At 43.7% G+C, this 20877-nt stretch overlaps 2 protein-coding genes across 6 annotated transcripts in view; one reads left to right on the forward strand and one right to left on the reverse strand.

Moving 5' to 3' along the window:
• Window positions 1-2163: 2163 nt before the first annotated feature.
• Window positions 2164-20877, forward strand: part of ttll11 (tubulin tyrosine ligase-like family, member 11) — a 31118-nt gene continuing 12404 nt past the window's right edge. Inside the window, exons 1-7 of one of the 5 annotated variants that reach the window (XM_040000383.1) lie at window positions 9281-9409; window positions 15751-15850; window positions 16860-16993; window positions 19716-20006; window positions 20122-20406; window positions 20583-20678; window positions 20764-20876. In XM_040000383.1, the coding sequence (XP_039856317.1) occupies window positions 16862-16993; window positions 19716-20006; window positions 20122-20406; window positions 20583-20678; window positions 20764-20876 (917 nt within the window). In that variant the 5' untranslated portion in view covers window positions 9281-9409; window positions 15751-15850; window positions 16860-16861. Of the gene's footprint in view, window positions 2368-9280; window positions 10392-15750; window positions 15851-16859; window positions 16994-19715; window positions 20007-20121; window positions 20407-20582; window positions 20679-20763; window position 20877 lie in introns of those variants that run through there. The other 4 variants (XM_040000380.1, XM_040000381.1, XM_040000382.1 and 1 more) reach the window with 4 other exon arrangements.
• On the reverse strand, window positions 5442-8868 carry LOC120714253. Its single transcript, XM_040000385.1, has 2 exons — window positions 8556-8868; window positions 5442-6268 (listed from the first exon to the last, which is right to left on the reverse strand). The coding sequence occupies exons 1-2, from the start codon at window positions 8734-8736 to the stop codon at window positions 5631-5633; spliced, it is 819 nt and encodes a 272-aa protein (XP_039856319.1). The 5' UTR covers window positions 8737-8868; the 3' UTR covers window positions 5442-5630.

A 20877-nucleotide genomic window follows, 5' to 3' on the forward strand; every position in this document is an offset into this window, starting at 1 on the left:
GATAGTGTCCTGAGGGTCTACACCAGGACATCACTGAGCCTCTGAACAGCCTGAGTGCATCCTGGCAGCATGGGATGGACCACTACATAACGTCCTAGAGATGTTCTATTGGATTTAGGTCAGGTGGGTGTGGGAGCCAGTGAATGGGACCCATGACACCCAGAACCCATGGCACAAGCATAGAGTCTGATAATGGGTTCAAAATGTTCATTTTGGTCCCATTGTAAGGGTGCCTTTGTCTGGGCATCCCTCCTTGGATATGCCTTCCTGAACCATCACTGAATGACCACCAAACTGGTGTTGCTGTTGTTACAGGTAGTATAAGCCCTCCATGGCTTCTCCAGACCCTTTCACATGTGCTCAGGGTAAACCTGGAGTCCTCTGTAAAAAACACAGGACACTAGTGGTGGACATGATAATTCTGGTATTCTATGGCAAATGCCAATCAGCAACCAGCTCTCCTAGAGTAACTGCCTGTCTCCTGGAGTCTCCTCTATGTTTTTGGGACTGTGCTGGGACACAAAGCAAAGGTACTAGCACAAGTTTAATTGACTTGATGCTACAAGCTGATTTAAAAAATGTTCCTTTGATTTTTTTTTTTTGAGCAGTGTATGATAAACAGTAGCACTTGCCCCTGGCTCAGTGCTGTGGCTTTCTCTGCATGTGAAATGTTAATGGTATTCACAGCAAAGATGAAAGTGAGGTGTGACCGCTTCAACATCACAGACAGATGAGCGAAGCTACTGAATATTTTTGATGATGCGTTACACACCAAATGATCTGCAGCTTTCTAGAAGATCAAAGTGTCACAGATTACTTTGCACAGTTACTGCACTGGTTAAGGAGGTTCAGTGATCAAACGAGACAGATGCTACATTTCAATTCAAAACTCCCAAACCATTTTTTAAGAGAATTATTCCCACAATAGTGGAAGGATATCAGACAACAACAAGTCTCAATCAGAGAGGATGTCCAACATCTAATCAAATGGTGCAGAAACAACAACCTGATTCTGAACACTGCCAAAACAAAGGAGATCATTGTAGACTACAGAAGAGCCAAGAAAACAACACTACCACCCCTCCACATAAATGGTGAGGAAGTTGAGAGGGTGAATGACATTAAATTCCTGGGCCTACACGTAACAAAAGATCTCACATGGACTATTAACACATCCCACTTGGTGAAGAAAGCACAGCAGAGACTTTTATTCCTAAGAAAACTTAAAAAAGCAAATGTGCCAATCCAGCGCTTAGTAAACTTTTACAGGAGCACAATAGAGAGCATCCTCTGTTACTGCATCACAGTGTGGTACTTCAGCTGCACTGCAGAAAACCGTCGAGCTCTGACCTGGACCATCCAAACTGCCCAGGGGATCATTGGAACCAAACTCCCGAATCGCGACACGGCCTATGCTAGCCGTTTACAGAAGCGAGCTAGCTGCATCATCAAGGACCCAACCCATCCAGGTCACAGACTTTTTGTACCCCTCCCATCAGGGAAGAGATATAGGACAATCAGAACCCGCACAAACAGACTAAAGAACAGCTTTTTCCCCAGAGCTGTAGCCTGTGTCACCCCTCCCCCAACACACAATAGCTAACTCTCCCTCTCTCTCCTTTACCCCATGTCATGTCTGCTGCTAATGTACAAAGTCATTTACTGGGCATTAATGTTTGCACTAAATTACCACACTGTAAATACTGTTATACTTATTATCTTAGACACTTAATAGGACATTCACGTTGCACTCAACTACCACATTGTAAATACTGTTATATTATATTATACTGTTTGCACTCAAATATCATATCAAATCATATTGTAAATACTAGTATTTTTTTTATTATTTATTTTTTTTAATTTACTGTGCTAAGTGCCTTCTTTTTACTTTATATTTTATACTTTTACTACGTTTACTTGGTTATTAGCGTTACTTGGTTATTACAAAGCGTTTGCTAACCAAGATGGCGCCGCGGATGGTCGCCCTGGTGCTTCAGTGCGTTACTTTTGTTTTGTTTTTGTGCATTTCTTCTGTGTCTGGGCACTCCTCTGGATATTCGTACACCAGAGAAGAGCTCCTTAACTACAGGACTACAACGCCTGTGGATTTATTTCCAATATTTGTCGCATCTGCGGCAGATTTACTGCTGACCCTGACCAGGAAAGCGAGACGCCGAAAGAGAGGGAAGCGAGCCGGCGCACTCGTGCGTTTGAGGAGACGCGGACTGCGAACCGCTCTTCCTGGGATCTTCCTTTCTAATGTACGATCACTCAGGAATAAGACAGACGAACTGGCCCTGATGAGAAGCATGAACAGAGACTTTGCCTCCTCCTGTGTGTTATGTTTTACGGAGACGTGGCTCTGTGAGGACATCCCGGACAGCGCGCTCAAGCTGAAGGGCTTTCATCTGCTGCGCGCTGACCGGCAGGCCTCTCTCTCTGGTAAGACCAAAGGTGGAGGTGTCTGCTTCTACATTAATAGTGGCTGGTGCACAGATGTAACAGTGATTGCTCAGCACTGCTCTTCCTCTCTGGAATACCTTTTCATTCACTGCAAACCGTTTTATTCTCCGCGGGAGTTTGCTTCATTCATCCTGGCCGCTGTTTACATCCCGCCAGACGCAGATGCGCAGGCAGCTCAGTGCGCACTCGCGGAGCAGATACTGCACATGGAGCGGACATTCCCGGACTCTCTCATCATTGCTCTTGGGGACTTTAACAAAGCCAATCTGAGCCATGAGCTTCCCAAATACAAGCAGTATATTAAATGCCCGACCAGAGAGGAGAGGACATTAGACCACTGTTACAGCACGATCAGCGGGGCCTATCGTGCGGTGCCGCGTGCTTCACTCGGACTCTCTGATCACGTCATGATCCACCTAATCCCCGCGTACAGACAGAGGCTGAAGCTCTCCAAACCTGTCGTGAGGACTAAAAAACTGTGGAGCAACGAGGCTGTGGAGGAGCTTCGCACGTGTTTGGAGTCTACAGACTGGGACACAATGAAGGCTGCTTCTAACAGCTTGGACGAGTTTACGGACACTGTCACCTCCTATATCCACTTCTGTGAGGACAGCATTGTGCCATCACGCACCAGGGTGAGTTATAACAATGACAAACCCTGGTTTACTCCTAAACTCAAAAAGCTGTGGCTGGAAAAGAGAAAGGCGTTCAGAAGCGGAGACAGGGACTGCTACAGAGAGGCCAAGTACAGGTTCACTAAAGAAGTGGACATTGCTAAACATCAGCACTCTGAGAAGATGCAGCAGCAGATCTCAGAGAATGACTCGGCCTCTGTGTGGAAAGGTTTTAGGAATATCACCAACTACAAGCCTAAAACCCCCCACTCCACTGACGACTTGCTCTTGGCCAACACCCTCAACGACTTCTACTGCCGTTTTGACGAGCCATCAGGCAGCCTTCACACCTCCAACGGCCCCAACAATAGAGACACTTTGGACACTCATTCCCCCACCTCTCCCCCCTCCATAGAGCCATCACCACCTTCAATCACTTCACCTGCAACACCCCCCTCCTCACCCCACACAAAAGAGGATTTCACACCACCTCCTCCCACCACAACTCTTCATATTCATGAAGCAGATGTGAGGAAGCAGTTTAAGAATCTGAATGCTCGAAAAGCTCCCGGCCCAGACGGTGTGTCTCCTGCCACCCTCAGACACTGTGCAAACGAGCTGGCCCCAGTGTTTTCTGGCATTTTCAACTCCTCACTGCAGGCATGTCATGTGCCTGCCTGCTTCAAGTCCTCCACCATAATCCCTGTCCCCAAGAAACCTAGGATCACTGGACTAAATGACTACAGACCCGTGGCTCTGACATCTGTGGTCATGAAGTCATTTGAGCGCCTAGTTCTCTCCCATCTCAAGACCCTCACGGCCCCCCTCCTGGACCCCCTGCAGTTTGCATATAGAGCCAACAGGTCTGTAGATGACGCCATCAACATGGCCCTACACTTCATCCTGCAGCATCTGGACTCCCCAGGAACCTACGCCAGGATCCTGTTTGTGGACTTCAGCTCTGCCTTCAACACCATCCTTCCAGACCATCTCCAAGGCAAGCTTTCCCAGATGAATGTGCCTGATCCCATCTGCCGGTGGATCACTGACTTCCTGACGGACAGGAAGCAGCATGTGAGGCTGGGAAAGAATGTCTCGGACTCCCGGACCATCAGCACCGGCTCCCCTCAGGGCTGTGTTCTTTCTCCTCTGCTCTTCTCCCTGTACACCAACTGCTGCACCTCCACCCACCAGTCTGTCAAGCTAATCAAGTTTGCAGATGACACCACCGTTATCGGACTCATCTCGGACGGGGATGAGTCTGCCTACAGGAGGGAGGTTGAACGTCTGGTGTCCTGGTGCAGCCACAACAACCTGGTGCTGAATGCCCAGAAGACAGTGGAGATTATTGTGGACTTCAGGAAGCACACAGCTCCACTCCCCCCCATCATCCTGACTGACACCCCCATCACCTCTGTGGACTCGTTCCGCTTCCTGGGTACCACCATCACCCAGGACCTGAAGTGGGAGCCCACCATCACTTCCGTCATTAAAAAAGCCCAGCAGAGGATGTACTTCCTGAGGCAGCTGAAGAAATTCAACCTGCCAACACGGACGATGATGCAGTTCTACACTGCAATCATCGAGTCCATCCTCACCTCCTCCATCACTGTGTGGTACGCTGGAGCCACTATCAGGGACAAACAGAGACTGCAGCGTGTTGTGCGCTCTGCTGAGAAGGTGATTGGCTGCAGACTCCCATCTCTGCAGGACCTGTACACCTCCAGGACACTGCGGCGTGCAGCTCGGATCTCAGCTGACCCTTCTCACCCTGGACACAGTCTGTTTGACCTGCTCCCCTCAGGCAGGAGGCTCCGGTCCATTCGCACCAGAACCTCTCGCCATAAGAACAGTTTCTTCCCCTCTGCTGTCGGACACATGAACAATAACCATATGACTGTTCCCACCACTAACACATGACCCTACGCTGTGTTCACTGCATCATTCCATGTTTGGCACTGATCACCACCTGCACTCATGTATATATCATGTATATATCTATCCACTTAGCACTTTTAATTCTTATTCTTATTTTTATATTTTTATGACAGTATGTTGCACTGAAGCACCGCAGCAATTTCCTAATGTTGTAAACCTCCTCAACATCTGGCAATAAACCCTTTCTGATTCTGATTCTGATTATTATGTTACAATGCTGCTTCTTGTTTTATTGCTGCTGGCCTCTGTGAGCTACCAAACAAATTTCGTTGTATAACTACAATGACAATAAAGTTCTTTGAGTTTAAGTTTGAGTTTAAAATAAAGGCATTTTTTGCAGGTGAAGTCGAAATTGTAAACATTTTTACACACAGGGAAATAATTCAGAAAAAGCTGAAGGATGACTTGCATAAAAACTCAGAGGTTGTAATCTGGGAGGAAAAAATAGTATGATATGACAAAGAAATATAGTTGAAGAAAAAGGATGTAAACACCTGCATCACTGAATGCATCATATTTAATACACAAGGTAAGGCCATGTAAGTTGCTACACTGAAGTCACGTCAATCCCTCTTGGTAAAGACACCTCAACCAGGGGAGAATGGATGCTCCTCAGAGGACTGACTGACTGACGAATAACAACTCAGGATTGTTCCGGACATTTAGGCCGTCCAGCACATTGCTCTTTCTGCCAAAAAGCAAGGCCCCCCTATTTGTAAAAGGCCCTGCCCTGCCTCTCTTTGGCTCTAGTTCTGGATCTACTATATACCCTCCTTTAGGTCTGTAAGGAACTTGTATCACAGATGGTCCGGGCTTTGCTTTTAAATTTTGTAGGCCCAGATCCTTTTGTGGTGTTGGCCCTTTGTCGGTGCTAACTGACCCCAAGCTCTGGTCAGCTGGTGAGCTATGTGTGTCTTTATTATGGTAATGAAAATCAGCCAGAGAGCAGATATACTCTTTGGTTGATTTCTGTCCCTGAAATGGTTTTGAAGGCTTCTGACGGATAGTGGGGAGTACTGGCAGAACAGATGGTCTTTGAATCTGCTTTCTGGAGTGGAGCTGATCTTCTTTAGTACTTGGACACACACTCTCATGATGGCTTGGAGCATCAACTAAAGACTTGCTATTCTTCTTGGGGGATGATGACACAGGGAACGCAGAGAATGCACTGGATGTGGATATAGGATACTTCTCTGAACATGGTCTTGGGGTTTCTGTCCAGTTCCTTTTATCTTTGAAGAAGGTTTGCTCTGCAAAGGTCAGCAAAGATTAATTAAAGCAAAGAAAGTAACCCATATATCCTAAAACATGAGTGAGAGCTTTTGAAAGCATTATATTACACTAGTGTATGTTTAGGCAGGGACATGGCACTTAAAGAATCCTGAGGAAAAAAGTGTTTTCAAACCTTACTTTTTGTATAAAGACTTAAAACTTTAATAGAAGTTTGGTAACACGTTATAATACCACCACCAAGGGGCCCAAAGATGCAATTCTCCTGTAAATAAATGGAATTTCAATGTATAATTATTTGAAATTATAATGTAATTATATTTACCTACAAATACATACTAGAATAAGGGTGTAACAAGTCAGGTTTTTAGATACAAAGAACTAATTAAACTGCATGTAAATGTAAGAACTGTGTAAGTAATTTCATGGTAATTTTGCAGAAAAACGAACAATTTAAACTGTAAATCTGGGAATGTTGGGGCGTAAACTTTTTGGAGTGTGAGCAATATTATGGATTATGGAATGGATAACTCTTATATATATATATATATATATATATATATATATATATATATATATATATATATATATATATATATATATATATATATATATATATATATATATATATATATATATATAAAAACACCCAGCACGCCCCTGCGGGCGGTTTATCCTTCAAGCTCGGGTCCTCTACCAGAGGCCTGGGAGCTTGAGGGTCCTGCGCAGTATCTTAGCTGTTCCCAGGACTGCGCTCTTCTGGACAGAGATCTCCGATGTTATTCCCGGGATCTGCTGGAGCCACTCGCCTAGCTTGGGAGTCACCGCACCTAGTGCTCCGATTACCACGGGGACCACTGTTACCTTCACCCTCCACATCCTCTCGAGCTCTTCTCTGAGCCCTTGGTATTTCTCCAGCTTCTCGTGTTCCTTCTTCCTGATATTGCTGTCATTTGGAACCGCTACATCGATCACTACGGCCGTCTTCTTCTGTTTGTCTACCACCACTATGTCCGGTTGGTTAGCCACCACCATTTTGTCCGTCTGTATCTGGAAGTCCCACAGGATCTTAGCTCGGTCATTCTCCACCACCCTTGGGGGCATCTCCCATTTTGACCTCGGGACTTCCAGGTTATACTTGACACAGATGTTCCTGTACACTATGCCAGCCACCTGGTTATGGCGTTCCATGTATGCCTTGCCTGCTAGCATCTTGCACCCTGCTGTTATGTGCTGGATTGTCTCTGGGGCATCTTTACACAGCCTGCACCTGGGGTCTTGCCTGGTGTGATAGACCCCAGCCTCTATGGATCTTGTGCTGCCATGATTAGTGCCTCTGTGCTGTCTTTCAGTCCAGCTTTGTCCAGCCACTGGTAGGATTTCTGGATATCAGCCACCCCCTCTATCTGCCGGTGGTACTACCGTGCAGGGGCCTGTCCTTCCATGATGGTTCCTCGTCTCCCTCCTCTTTCTTGGGTTTCTGCTGCCTGAGGTATTCACTGAGCACTCGGTCAGTTGGGGCCATCTTCCCAATGTATTCTTGGATGTTCGTTGTCTCATCCTGGACTGTGGTGCTGACACTCACCAGTCCCCGGCCCCCTTCCTTCCGCTTAGCGTACCAGCCTCAGGGTGCTGGACTATATATATATATATATGTGTGTGTGTGTGTGTGTGTGTGTGTGTGTGCGCGCGTAGTAAGTCTATATATATATGTAGAGAGATAGAGAGACTTACTATGCATTATTTCTTCTTTCCCATAAACCACATAAATTTATAAATTTACTACTTAAAAATACCTAAAGAATATTTTGTGCGTCCTTTTCCTGTAAAACACCCACAGTTTAGGCACTATTTAAAATAATTTATCCACTATTTACCTACAATGTAAGTACTTCTTGTTTCCTATAAAATATGTTAAGTTATGCAGTGTTTACAATTCCTTTTATGCAGCTTTTAAAAGTACTTACAGGTACTTACAGTAGTATTCTTTGTTTTTTGTGAGAAAAATAAAAACTGTCACCCTCTTATTCTCGGGCACCCCCCTTTAGATATGTGTGGTTAAATATAATTACGTTGTAATTTCAAATGAAATGCATTGAAATTCCATTTAATTACAGAGGAATTACACTCTCAGTCATAGTAAATTTGACTGACAATTCTGTAGTGTTTATTTCCCGGTAATAAACTGAAATACAGTTAACTTAACATAGGTGCCCTGAGCCGTTGAAAGAAAGCTTCCAAGTTTGTCTCTACAAGAAGGACTTCCATTAAGGTACTCCTTCTTAACATTAAAAACATCGCATTTACCCCATTGGCACTGATACCGAAAGATGTCTTTTAACTGTTGATCGTCGCTGAATTTGATCATGTTCTCCACATGTGCACACAGGAACCGTGGGATGTCATGTGGCTGCGCCAGGAGAGCTGCTCTGGATAAACTCTCCAGCAAACTTTTTAATCCGTGAGGTGTGGAATTACTTGCGTCCATCCTTGATAGATAGTGGTATCTTTTCCGAAAACAGTTTGGGGAAAACTAGTGCTCCGGAAATGTGTTGCGCTTGTGTTAGGAGCAGAGTTTTTGCTGTTGTCATGGAGAGAGATGACCGAGTTCTAGAATAACCAGAGCATTTGTCAGCGTATAAGTGTGCTGATATCGAAGAAGAGGTTATTCACAGTGCACACAGTCACTGCATAGCTTTACAACTATACATGGTATTTAGACTAGATAAATACATGGGAAAGGCACCTGCTTCAAGGTGCACAGATTATCCTCGCTATGAATGGAATTTAGACTTTCTTTGTCAGAGCATTTTCCCCTGGCTTTGCAATATCACCAAATTGAATTAATAGATTATTAAACACACATACTCACCGTAATTAAAGCTACAGATTGTAAACCACTTGGTGTGGAAAAAGCGACCGTTTCTCATTTGATCAAATAATACGGTGATGAGCCGTATGGGAATACAGGGAATTACGAGGAACCCCAAAGGCAGCATCAGCTGGGTTCCAAACCAGATGGAGGCTGGGCGACGCGCTGTACACTGGCTTCTGCTGCTTAACAACACAGGGAGGACAACACACACACATACCGTAGAGCAGTGGACTGTGGGCTCCGTCGTAACGCTGGGCGCTGCTATGCTAAGTAGATATCGTTGCTGGTAAGATAAAGTCTATCATGAGTTGAGGCTTAGTGTCTCTAACCGGGCTCCGAGCCATGCGTTAGCCGAATGAAGTTTGACAGGCTAACGTCGGGTTTAGCTCCCTTTAAGGAGCTAGCAGTGTTGGCTACAAGTGCCGCCTGCCTCTAGCTGCCAGCTCGAGAGAACCGCTAGCTGCTCGAAGCTGATAGTTAAATATTGTGACCAGCCGGTTAACACGCTAGCTGTCAAGCCTGGGATGGTCAAGCGTTATCTTGCTCAGTAACGTGTACGTCTGAGGGCATCCCTTTGCTCTATTTGGTAAGCGAGCTGACCGCAGAGAAATGGCTTTCATTTGTTAATTGGCCGTTTAAGCCAGCAATGCGTACTTCATTGTATCTGAACACCGTTAGCTCGCCGGCGTCGGATTTCTGCACCCTGTGGCACAGCGGTGCTCTGGCCAGAGGCGTCACACATCGCGTTTCGCATAATGAGTGATCAGTATGTCAAGGTTCAAGTCGAGCAAATGAAATCATTTGGCGAAGATGCAGAGAAGGAGGGAGTGGATACAGAAGAGCAGGTGCCGGGCTCCTCTCCTTCTGCCTCTGTCTCACCAGATCATCCCACCGGCACAGATGCATCCAGCACCTCTCTTCCCTGCAAACAAACAGGTAAAAGTCGCAGTAAGCCGGGCAGAGAGGACAAGAGACACACTTCTGATGTGGCATCGCAAGGCTCTGTAGTTTCCTCTGAGAAAAACTTAAACAGACTGGGGTATGAGCGGACACTTCAAGTCAAGGGAACTGGAAAGATACTGCAGCGGAAGTCAGAGCCCAATGGCAACTATGTCACCATCCACACATCCAAAAACATCGAAGAGATGCGCAGAGAGGAGGGATTCAAGCTTGCAAAGAAGAGGAGACCTGTGACGGTAGACACTTCAAAAGCCAAAACCTCTCTGGAGGCACTGAAGATAAGCATCAAGCAGCTAAAGTGGAAAGAGGTGTGTTACAAATGGACTGTCTTCTTATGGCTTCTGTACCTATGTGCTGTGTAAGTTTTACTCTTGTGGTAACAGGACAGCTGGTGTAGCCAAGCACCAGTTAATGGAAACATCCAGAGGGAAGCCCAAACATCAGCTTCATTTAGGTGGCTGCCCATGTGTAACAACTGGTTTCTTACTGTTGTGTAAGCACGAGCCAACAAGAACCATGTCTGAAGTATTTAGTTCTACCTTAATCCACCGCCTGGCATCTCTAGTCACTTCTTAGTTGTGCCGGAACTGGTGTGACTGGTGGATCCTTTAACTGAGGCTTCTGGTTTTCACTTTGTGCTGAACCACTACAAGTTAGAATACTTTATTTTACTCTGTGTTTAATAGCTGTCCCAAAAGAATCCTATAATTGTAACTACTGCTGCTTATAACCATTACCGCAGTGGACAGTCTTCTCTTCACTTTTCCAGCTCTGCCATTTTATTACAGGGCGTACCTCTATGAATAAATATAAGTCACAAAACTTATATATATTCAGATGATGGACTGAATCTGTGTAGGAGTGTTTGAGGTTGTAAAAAAAAACTGAGGAAACACATGACAACAGCAGAACTGATGCAGGAATGAGTGGATTCCTAAAGACAGGCGACTGTTGTCAGTGCTGGTGCTGCTGTATATTTTTCACTGCTAAATGCACTTTTTAAAAAAAGAAATGTCATGTGGATTTTTTACCAGCGGCGACAACAAGGCTTGTGTTGTTTTTCCTTTTCTGAGTCATGTCTCCCTGCCTGTGTGCGTGTGTCATCATGGCAAAATGTACTCCTGGAGGCACTTACTGTACCAGGAACTACGAAGATGGTATTCAGTAATTTGGCTAGTATTTATACTTCTATTTATGGTTATAATCGGTAACATAAACATGTTACAAAAGCACAAGATAAACTCAGAGATCTGATGAGGTGGGTAGCGGAGAGTTGTTTTAGACCAGGATATGTATTTCAGTGTGCATATTAGACAAATATGTAGGAATGCTTTCTTGTATTTGCGCAATATCTCTAAAATTAGAAACATCCTGCCTAGAGTGATGCTGAAAAACTAGTTCATGCATTTTTTTTTTTTTTTTTACTTCTAGGCTGGACTACTGTAATTTAATTCAGGGTCGTGGGGGGGCTGCAGCTTATCCCAGCTGTCATAATGGGAGAGGCAGGGTACACCCTGGGCAGGTCACCAGTCTGTTGCAGGGCTAACACAAAGAGACAGACAACCATTCAGTCTCATATTCACACCTATGAGCAATTTACAATCATCAGTTAACCCAACCCCAATAACTGCATGACTTTGGATTGTGGGAGGAAGCAGGAGTACCCGGAGAGAACCCATGCAAATACGGGGAGAACATGCAGACTCCACACAAAAAGGCCCCAGCCAGGTGGTGGAGTTGAACTCAGGAGCGTCTTGCTGTGAGGCAACGGTGCTAACCACATTATTATCAGACTCCCCTAAAAACTTACTGAAAAGCCTTCAGTTGATCCAAAATGCTGCAGCAAGAATGCTGACAGGGACTAGAAACAGAGAGCATATTTCTCCCCCATTGGCTTCCCTTCATTGGCTCCCTGTTAAATCCAGAATCAAATTAAAAATCCTGCTCCTGACATACAAGTTCTTGAATAATCAGGCCCCATCTTGTCTTAAGGACCTTATTGCAATGCATCATCCCCATTCTTTGCTCTAAGACTGCAGGCTTACTCGTCATTGTAGAGTATTTAAAAGTAGAAGGGGAGGCAGAGCCTTCAGCTTTCAGGCCCCTCTTCACTGGAACCAGCTCCCAGTTTGGATTTGGGAGAGAGACACCCTCTCTTCTTTTAAAATTAGGCTTGAAACTCCTTTTTGATAAAGCTTGTAGTTGGTGCTGGATCAGGTGACCCTGAACTTTTCCTTAGTTATGCTAGGCTGCTGGGGGTTTCCCATGATGCACTGAGTGTTTCTTGTTCACTCACCTTTTCAACGCTGTGCTTACACACCAGTCTGCATTTAATCATTAGTTATTATTAATATAATGCTGTCTTTCAGTGGATGTCTTTTGTCCTGTCTCCCTCACCTCACCCCATACTGGTTGCGGCAGATGGCTGTCGCTCCCTGAGCTTGGTTCTGTCAGAGATTTCTTCCTGTTTAAAGGGAGTTTTTCTTCCAAGTGCTTGCTGATAGGGGGTTTGTTTGTTGGGATTTTCTCTTTATTATCATAGGGTCCTCACCTTCCAATGAAAAAGCACCTTAAAGTGACTGCTTTTGTGATTTAACACTACAGAAATAAAACTGAAGTGAATTAAGAACCAGTTTTAAACTGCCAAAATGTATCAGAATCTGATTCAGTCTCCTCCCTTTTTACAGGAAGAAATCTCTGGACTAGGATCAGGGAGGGGCAGCCATCTGTGAGTGGCTAGAGGGGAGGAAGAATATACTTCTTATTTTTTTCCTTCTTATATCTCTATAAATAGTTGTAAAACAGTGGCTTCACATTATTGGCGGTTTTCTACTTACTTTCTATACTGTCATAAAATTCAGAGGCAGACAGATGCACCACATTTAATAGAGCAGGCGTTTACCAACTCCACCCACCCTGCTGTTACATCTGGTTCCCTGTGACTTTGTCCAATTCACCAAAAAGAAATTCAAGTTGACTGGTCCTCATTTTGCCACTGTAGAGATCTTGGAAAGTGAAAAAACTTGAGCATCAAGTGGTGCAGTTCTGCCCGAAGAGCCTAACTTGAATGAAAGGTTTAATGCTTTTATTAAAGCTTGTTGCCTGGCAGCCACTTTTTTCAGTTGTTTCGTGGACCAAAATCAGTAAATTGGCTAACTGGTAGCTGCAAAGTATAATCACTTTTTATCCTTTAACTATCAAGATGCTACAAGACAGGATTGCCATCAATTTTGCCAGGAGCCTGAGAATTTCAGTCCACATGGGTCCGATGTATGAAATTACAGGGGATGGCTGTTGATGTGTTCTAATCGACAGCTTTCAAACATTTATGTGCAGCCTACTTGATCCCATTCTTCTTAATCTGAGCTGTAAACACCATCTGTTAATTTTGAATGTGATGCAATTAATACCTGCTATCAGGCATTATTACCCATCTTTCATTATGCATGAGAGGTGAAAAAAGACAATTCGATGAGACAGGCGAAATAAACGCTCCCCTTAGCCACGGCAACCGAGCAGCGACGCTTACAGCTCCTGCAGAAAATGACAGACAGAAGGCCTATACATTACCACACCCGGTCCGCACCGTAACCCCCAACAAAGCCAGTGGTGCTTTAGATCTTGTGTCATTTTGAAAGTAGCTGTCAACCACTCTGAAGGGGCTGAAACTGAAGCAGGCAGGCTGGTTTTGCCATTATTGAATAAACACCCTTTCAGTGAGTTGTAAGACACGTAACTTTATGAAATTTGTTTCAGCAACACGTTGAAATAAATTTCATGAAGTTTGTCAACATTTTAGAGACTGATGAGGCTTTTAAGGTGCATCCAGATTGCCACGTCTCTACATCTGCACTGTCAGCTGACTTTCCGCATATGGCATTCTCTTAAACAGTGGGAAATCATTAGCCTTAAAGCTCCTCTAATCCAATCAACTTTTAGTCCTCTTTGTGGGAGAGAGGACGGCAGCGTGAGGGTCAGCGTGGAATATTAGACTAATGACAGTGCATGTCAACATATGCGTGGGATTTTCATGAGGATGCCGCAGACTAAGCTGACGTTCTGAATCGATGCGTATGGATTTCAAAATACTTCACACCTAAAGGCTTCCTCGGAGCTTCTGTTGGAAACTATAAATGCTGTTTACTCGAGGCATGACAGATTGGGTGCAACTTGAAATATCTATGTTGCAGCAACCTATAAGCCAAGTTTATTTTTCCCCCATTAAAAAGTGGCTCTGAAAGCTAACTTTTCCCATACGTCACATGCTAACCAGTCCATACAAACACAACAGGGCTATTTTTATGGTGTGATCCCTGCTCTAAATAATTTGACCTCACTCCCCTGGCATCTGTGTGGCAGGGTTTAGAACCGGTCACTCTGTTTCTCACTAAGTCATTAATTAGATGTTTATCTTGCAGCGAGGCAGCAGAGTGGGTCGAGTCAAAGTTGAATTTAGGCTCGCGATGGTGTGCTGCTACTTACCAGTGTAATCTGTTAAAGCCCATATGATGTAATAAAGTCACAGCCTCTGTGACTGAGTTCTACCCAGCTCCATGTTGATACTTTGAACTTGCCAGCTCTAAAATGTGTGTTTGATTTAACAGCTGTGAGGAATCTTTACAATAAACTATTTATTTGAGCGTTCCTGAATGTAGAACGCAGACAGTGGGGAGCAAATTCAGTGTTGAGTCGTGCTGTTGTCTACATGGATAATATGGCAGATGACTTTTGGATAATTCTAAGATTTTAAGTTTATCTACAGTTTTTGTACAGCTTTATTTTTTTAATTCACATTTAATAGTGGTGAGAGAATAACTCTCCTATTAACTAAAGTTGTATCACAAGTATAAAAAGCTGAGAGTTTAAGGGCTGAAAAACCAAAGATTGTGCACATAATTCATTCTCAGAGTGATTGTTTGTTTATCTTGCTTTTATGTAGCTTTTTTATTGTTAGGTAGTGCTGTGCGATACTGCAGATTTTATATAAAAATAAATACATGGCCAGTATTGCTGATACCACTGCCAATACCGATACTTTTAACTTATAAAGTTGGCTTTTGTCAATTCAATACAAAAGGTTTTAGACATTTTTCATAGTGCATGTTTGAGGTGTATTTTTTCATTTCCAAAAAAACTATTTATGTAACACAATTCAGTGGGCTACATACTGAGGATATAAACAAAGTATCAATCTATCATGTTAGCGTCAATCCAATACCAATACCAGCACCAGTACTAATACTGCTACTATCTACTATTATCAATATCTGGATGGATTCCCCACACCTCTTGCTGGGTGGCTTCTGTGTGGTTTGGAGTGTGTGCGTGAGAGTGAGCAGATGAGGTGTAAAGGACAAAACTGTCCTTTACCCTGTGCCAGCAGGATTTCCTCGCTGTGTAAATCCTCTTTATAGTATCACTTCTCCTCCTCTTTCCCAGCTCTTCACAACATAACACGCACTTACCTGCCATCTTTGGGCAAGATTAGCCCCGTTTTCTCGGTTCACTGCGAGGACAAAACACCTTCCTAATGTCCTGAGTAGATTAGCCTTTGTTCTTGTTTGCAAACACGAGTTCCTTAATGAACTGTTCTCATCATTCTGTATGTTTTCAGCCCTCTGCTATGTCTCCCTTTCACTGTTCTTTCTTGCTTCTCCCCCCCCCCAGTTTCCTTTAGGAAGGCGAACAGCCTGTGATATCTACTGGCACGGCGTTTCCTTTCATGACAATGAAAATATCGTCTCAGGGCAGGTCAACAAGTTCCCAGGTATTTCACAGATTCTTCCTCTCACCTCTTCTTATCTTGCTACCACCTGCAGCAAATCACATATTATTTATTGCAGTATGGATTCAGGATGCTGTTATCATAACCAGGTTATAGTGTTCTCCTACATTACCCCAGGCACTTTATTCTGAGCCAACAAGGGTTGTTAAAATGGTTAATAGTCCTTCTCTGCAATCATTCTGCTTATTGTGAAACTGGCTACATTTACTGAACAGTTTACACTCACTGTCAACAACGTGCTGGAAATACTCCTCAGAGAGATTGGTCCACATTGCTGTTTGAGTACACTGAACTCATTTTCTCGTTCAAGAAACCAGTTTGAGGATATTTGAGGTTTATGACATGAAGCTTTATCCTGCTGGAAGCAGGCACCAGAAGGTGGGTAAATGGTGGTAATAACAGGCTGGACATGGTCAGCGAGAATACTCAGGTAGGCTGTGGTGCCCAGAGAGTGCTAAGAAAATTTTCCCCACACCATTACACCACCAGCAACAGCTTGAACTTGATATGAACCAGGATTGATACATGTTTTCATGGTGTTTACACCAAATTCTGACCTCCAGCAGGTCACTGGGGTGGATGTCTTTGACTCATCAGACCAGGCGACGTTTTTTCAACCTACTGTTGTCCAATTTTGTTGAGCGCAATTTTAGCTTCAGTTTCCTGTTCTTAGCTTACACAAATGCCACATGTTGTGATCTTCTGCTGCATTTAGTGCATACAGGGATGTTCTTCTGCATACCTTGGTTGTAACTAGTGATTTGAGTTCATTGCCTTCCGATCAGCTCAAAACTGTGTTGGAAAATGATTAAAATCACCTTTCTTTACCTGGCTGTCTATATGACTGAATGCACTGATTTGCTCCCATGCGATTGGCTAGTTAGATATTGGTGTTAATGAGCAGTTGAGGAGGTGCACCTAACAAAGTGACCAGTGAGTGTAAATCGTGCCAATCGTGTATTCAGTTTCTTATGTAAAACTGTCCGTGCAGGAATGATCGAAATGCTGCGAAAGATCAACCTCAGCAGAGCAGTTCGGACTATGCAGGAGTTGTTCCCAGAAGAATACGACTTCTATCCCCGTTCCTGGATCCTGCCTGAGGAGTACCAACAGTTTACCACACAGGTACGTTCAAAATAAATTAAAGAAAATTGACACAAATAAAAATGATGACACTGGATATGAAAACACTTGTTAAGCGTCTTTAACTGTTTTTCTGTGTAACTATTGAAGGGGAAACATGGAAGCTATGTGTGGCTAGCTTATTTCAGTGAGCTAAAGTCATGTGAATATGATGACAAAAGGTGAGAAATGGAAATTGGAGTTCTTCCAAGATATAATGTTTATACTTTAATCTGGTAAATTGAGTCCAGAAACCTCTTCTCATGTGGGGAAGCAGCAATAATAGTGTCTTGTTTGAAATAAGAAGCAAGGGGGCAATTTAGTTTGCTTGTGTTAATAATAAAGCTAAAAGAGACAGATGAGCTGTTATTACCATAAACCAAAACTAGATGTTGGTCAAAATGAGAGAAAGTCAAATTGTTAAATGGGTAGGTTGAGTCAGCTGCAAAGGCAGACCACAGCAGGCCTTGTAGAAGCATACCAGTGATAAGTGTAGCAGTAGCTGTATTAATTTTAGTGCACCAGGTGTCCTACAAAGTGAGTCCAAACACAGCAGCAATGACCTCAATAAATTTATTGAAATGAGTCTTATTTACCTTTTGGGAATGGCTTTAAAATACAAATATAGATGATTGGTTCACTCATGGATGACTCGGTGTTTCTTTCAAGTTCTCCAAGTTAGTCTAAATGATGAACGCAGATGCTGATCTTATGTAGTCTACTCATATTTTTCTTGGTTTTGTAAATAAAAATGTGTGTTTTATTATCTGCATGTACTGTTTATGCAATATTAAGATTTACAGGAATATCTAATTACAAAAAAGTTGTATTTTCTTCCAAAATATTAAAATATTAAAATAGATTGATGATGTATTCAGATGAATACGTGGTCAGTTCTTCTAATTGAGATTTGATTGCAACTGTATGTTATGTCCAGCAGAGGGCACCAGAATATTGCTTTTTATCTTATTATAAAACCTTTAGGCCATGACTCAGTATTATAAAACAAATCAGGCTGAAGACTAATGTATAGTGAAGACAAATAATAATTCACTGAAAGATTGAATATTCATCTTTTAGGTAGAGGTGAAAGGATTGGTAATGCAGGTAAATGGAGATAAAGTATCTGAATTTCACGAGTGGGACCACGCCTCCAAACACGTTCCTTCCGGTTTTTATCTATATATGATCCCCCAGTTCTACAAGGTGTTCGTTCTTGTTTACATGCCCCACCCTCCCTCCCCTTTTCACTTCTTCCACTTCTTCACTTCTACTTGGTACACGGGGATCTGTCAGGCCCGGGAGCCGCCGCCAGTCCCTTTCGAGGCCTTCCCCAAACCACAGCTCAATTCATGTTTAAGCCATCCACCTTTATCTACTAAAACGGTGTCAAACCTAAAATGAGGACGTGGGCCCAGCGAGTGAAATGTGAGTTGTTTGTAAACCTCAGATTAACCAAATCTTTGATTACTACTTCCTGTGCAGCTGCAAGTTAAGATAATGAATTTATTTAACTGCACTGCTTATAGAAAATTAAGGGAACACTGTTTAATCAGAGTATAGCATCAGGTCAGTTAAACTCGTGGAGTATTGATCTGGTCATTTAAGTAGCAGAGGGGGTTATTAATCAGTTTGAGCTGCTTTGGTGCTAATGAAATTAACAACAGATGCGCTAGAGGGGCAACAATGAGACAGTGGAGGCCACTGATATTTTTCCCCTCTTCATCTTTTCTGACTGTGTTTTATGTTTTTTCCATGAATTTTGCATTTGGCTAGGGCCAGTGTCACTACTGGTAACATGAACCCCACAGAGGATGGCACATCCTAGCAATACGTACCATTGCCTCAAGGGTTTCCAGGAAGCTGGACATGGTCGTAGAAGGTCCTTAACCCATGAGCAGGACGGGTATCTGCTCCTTTATGCCAGGAAGAACAAATGACCTCCAGCAGACCATTGGTGTGAATGTCTTTGAACAGTCAATCAGAAACAGACTTCATGAAGGTGGCCTGAGGGCCCGATGTCCTATAGCGCCATAGCCCAACATCATGGAGCCTGATTGGTATTTGCATAGAGTACCAGAATTGGCAGGTCCAACACTGGTGCCCTGTACTTTTCACAGATGAGTGTAGGTTCCCCCTGAGCCCATCTGACAGACGCGAAAGGGTCCGTTGAAGTGATAGAGAACGTGATGCTGCCTGTAACAGCATGTTTGGTGGTGGGACAGTGATGGTCTGGGGAGGCATATCCATGGTGGAACTCACAGACCTCTACCAGGGACAGGAATGAAATCTTTTGGCCCATTGTAAGGTTGGTGCACTGGATCCCGGGTTCCTGCTGGTGCACGGCAGTGTGGTGAGATTATGTAGGCAGTTCTTAGAGGATGAAGAAACAATGTGCAATCCTTTCATTCCCGACTCATTAACCAGTCCATATCAGTACAGAAAAGACAAATATTTTTTCTAAAATTTGTGAGCAGTGTATATTTCACAAAAAGAAACACCTGAGTAATTTACAACTTTTCTCCACCTATCTGTTGCTACTGCTGCTGAGACGATGAACAATAACCGTTTTCTACAGGTTCTATGTGTTTCATAACACATAGAACTGTACGTTCCCAGTTCGTGTGGTCTTTCAACAGGCTGTTTTGATACAGCATCAACAATATAAACATGTTTAAACTTCCTTGACTCACACTCAGTGGTGTACCTTTTCCCTCTGCTGCAGATTCACATGGTGAAAGAGAAGGATGCTACAGTGAATCCCACTTTCATTGTCAAACCAGATGGGGGCTCTCAGGGGGACGGTATCTACCTCATCCGTGACCCTAGTGACCTCAAGCTCATGACGGGTTCGCAGGCCAAACAGGGCGTAGTCCAGGAGTACATCCAAAAGCCGTTACTTATTGACAAACTTAAGTTCGACATCCGGCTCTACGTGCTTATAAAGTCCTTGGAGCCGTTGGAGATCTACATTGCCAAAGAGGGACTGACACGTTTTTGCACCGAGCTGTATCAGGTAGCCACGATGGTGTCAGCAAACTGTGCTGTGAAGCCGTGACCTTAAAGGTAACAAATTTTGTTCTTTTCTTTTTGTTTTTCTTCGTTTCGTTTTTTTGTGTGTTTCTGTGAAGGAGCCAAGTCAGAAGAATCTTAGCCACGTCTTCATGCACCTGACAAACTACTCGCTCAACGTCCACAGCGGCAACTTCGTGCACTCAGACAGCCAGAGCACCGGCAGCAAGCGCACTCTCTCCAGCGTGCTGTACAGATTAGCAGCTAAAGGTGTCGACATCAAGAGGGTGTGGTCGGACATCATCGCCCTTGTCATCAAGACTGTCATCGCCGTGGTGCCTGAACTTAGAGTCTACTACCAGGCTGACATACCACCCGGCAAACCAGGACCCACGTGCTTCCAAGTAATTATACAATAAATAAAATAATCAGATAAGATTCACTTTATATTGATCACACGTAGATATTTTCTTAAGCTTAATGACCTTTTCATCAATCCTCATTATTTGTATATATTTGAGAATTTTAAATATATACGGTATAGAAAGTATGTTGTTGACATTCTGTGGGTGTGTTTCAGATATTAGGCTTTGACATCTTGCTCATGAAGAACCTAAAGCCCGTACTGTTAGAAGTCAACTCCAACCCAAGTATGAGAATCGAGCATGAGCAGGAGGTAAGAGTGAAATGTCAGCAGCAACATCATCATATTTTAAAGCCTCTTATTTCTTTTTGCTGTAAGCAGTACTTGCATTTTTTAGGTGGCACCCGGAGTTTTTGAATATGTTCCCAGTCCGGTGGATGAAGAGGTCAAAGTGGGCGTGATCAGGGACACTCTGCGTCTAATGGATCCAGGCCACAAGAAACCCACAGTG

The sequence above is a fragment of the Simochromis diagramma genome, unplaced genomic scaffold (genome assembly GCF_900408965.1).
Source record: "Simochromis diagramma unplaced genomic scaffold, fSimDia1.1 OVJJ01000596.1, whole genome shotgun sequence".
Classification (NCBI taxonomy): domain Eukaryota; kingdom Metazoa; phylum Chordata; class Actinopteri; order Cichliformes; family Cichlidae; genus Simochromis; species Simochromis diagramma.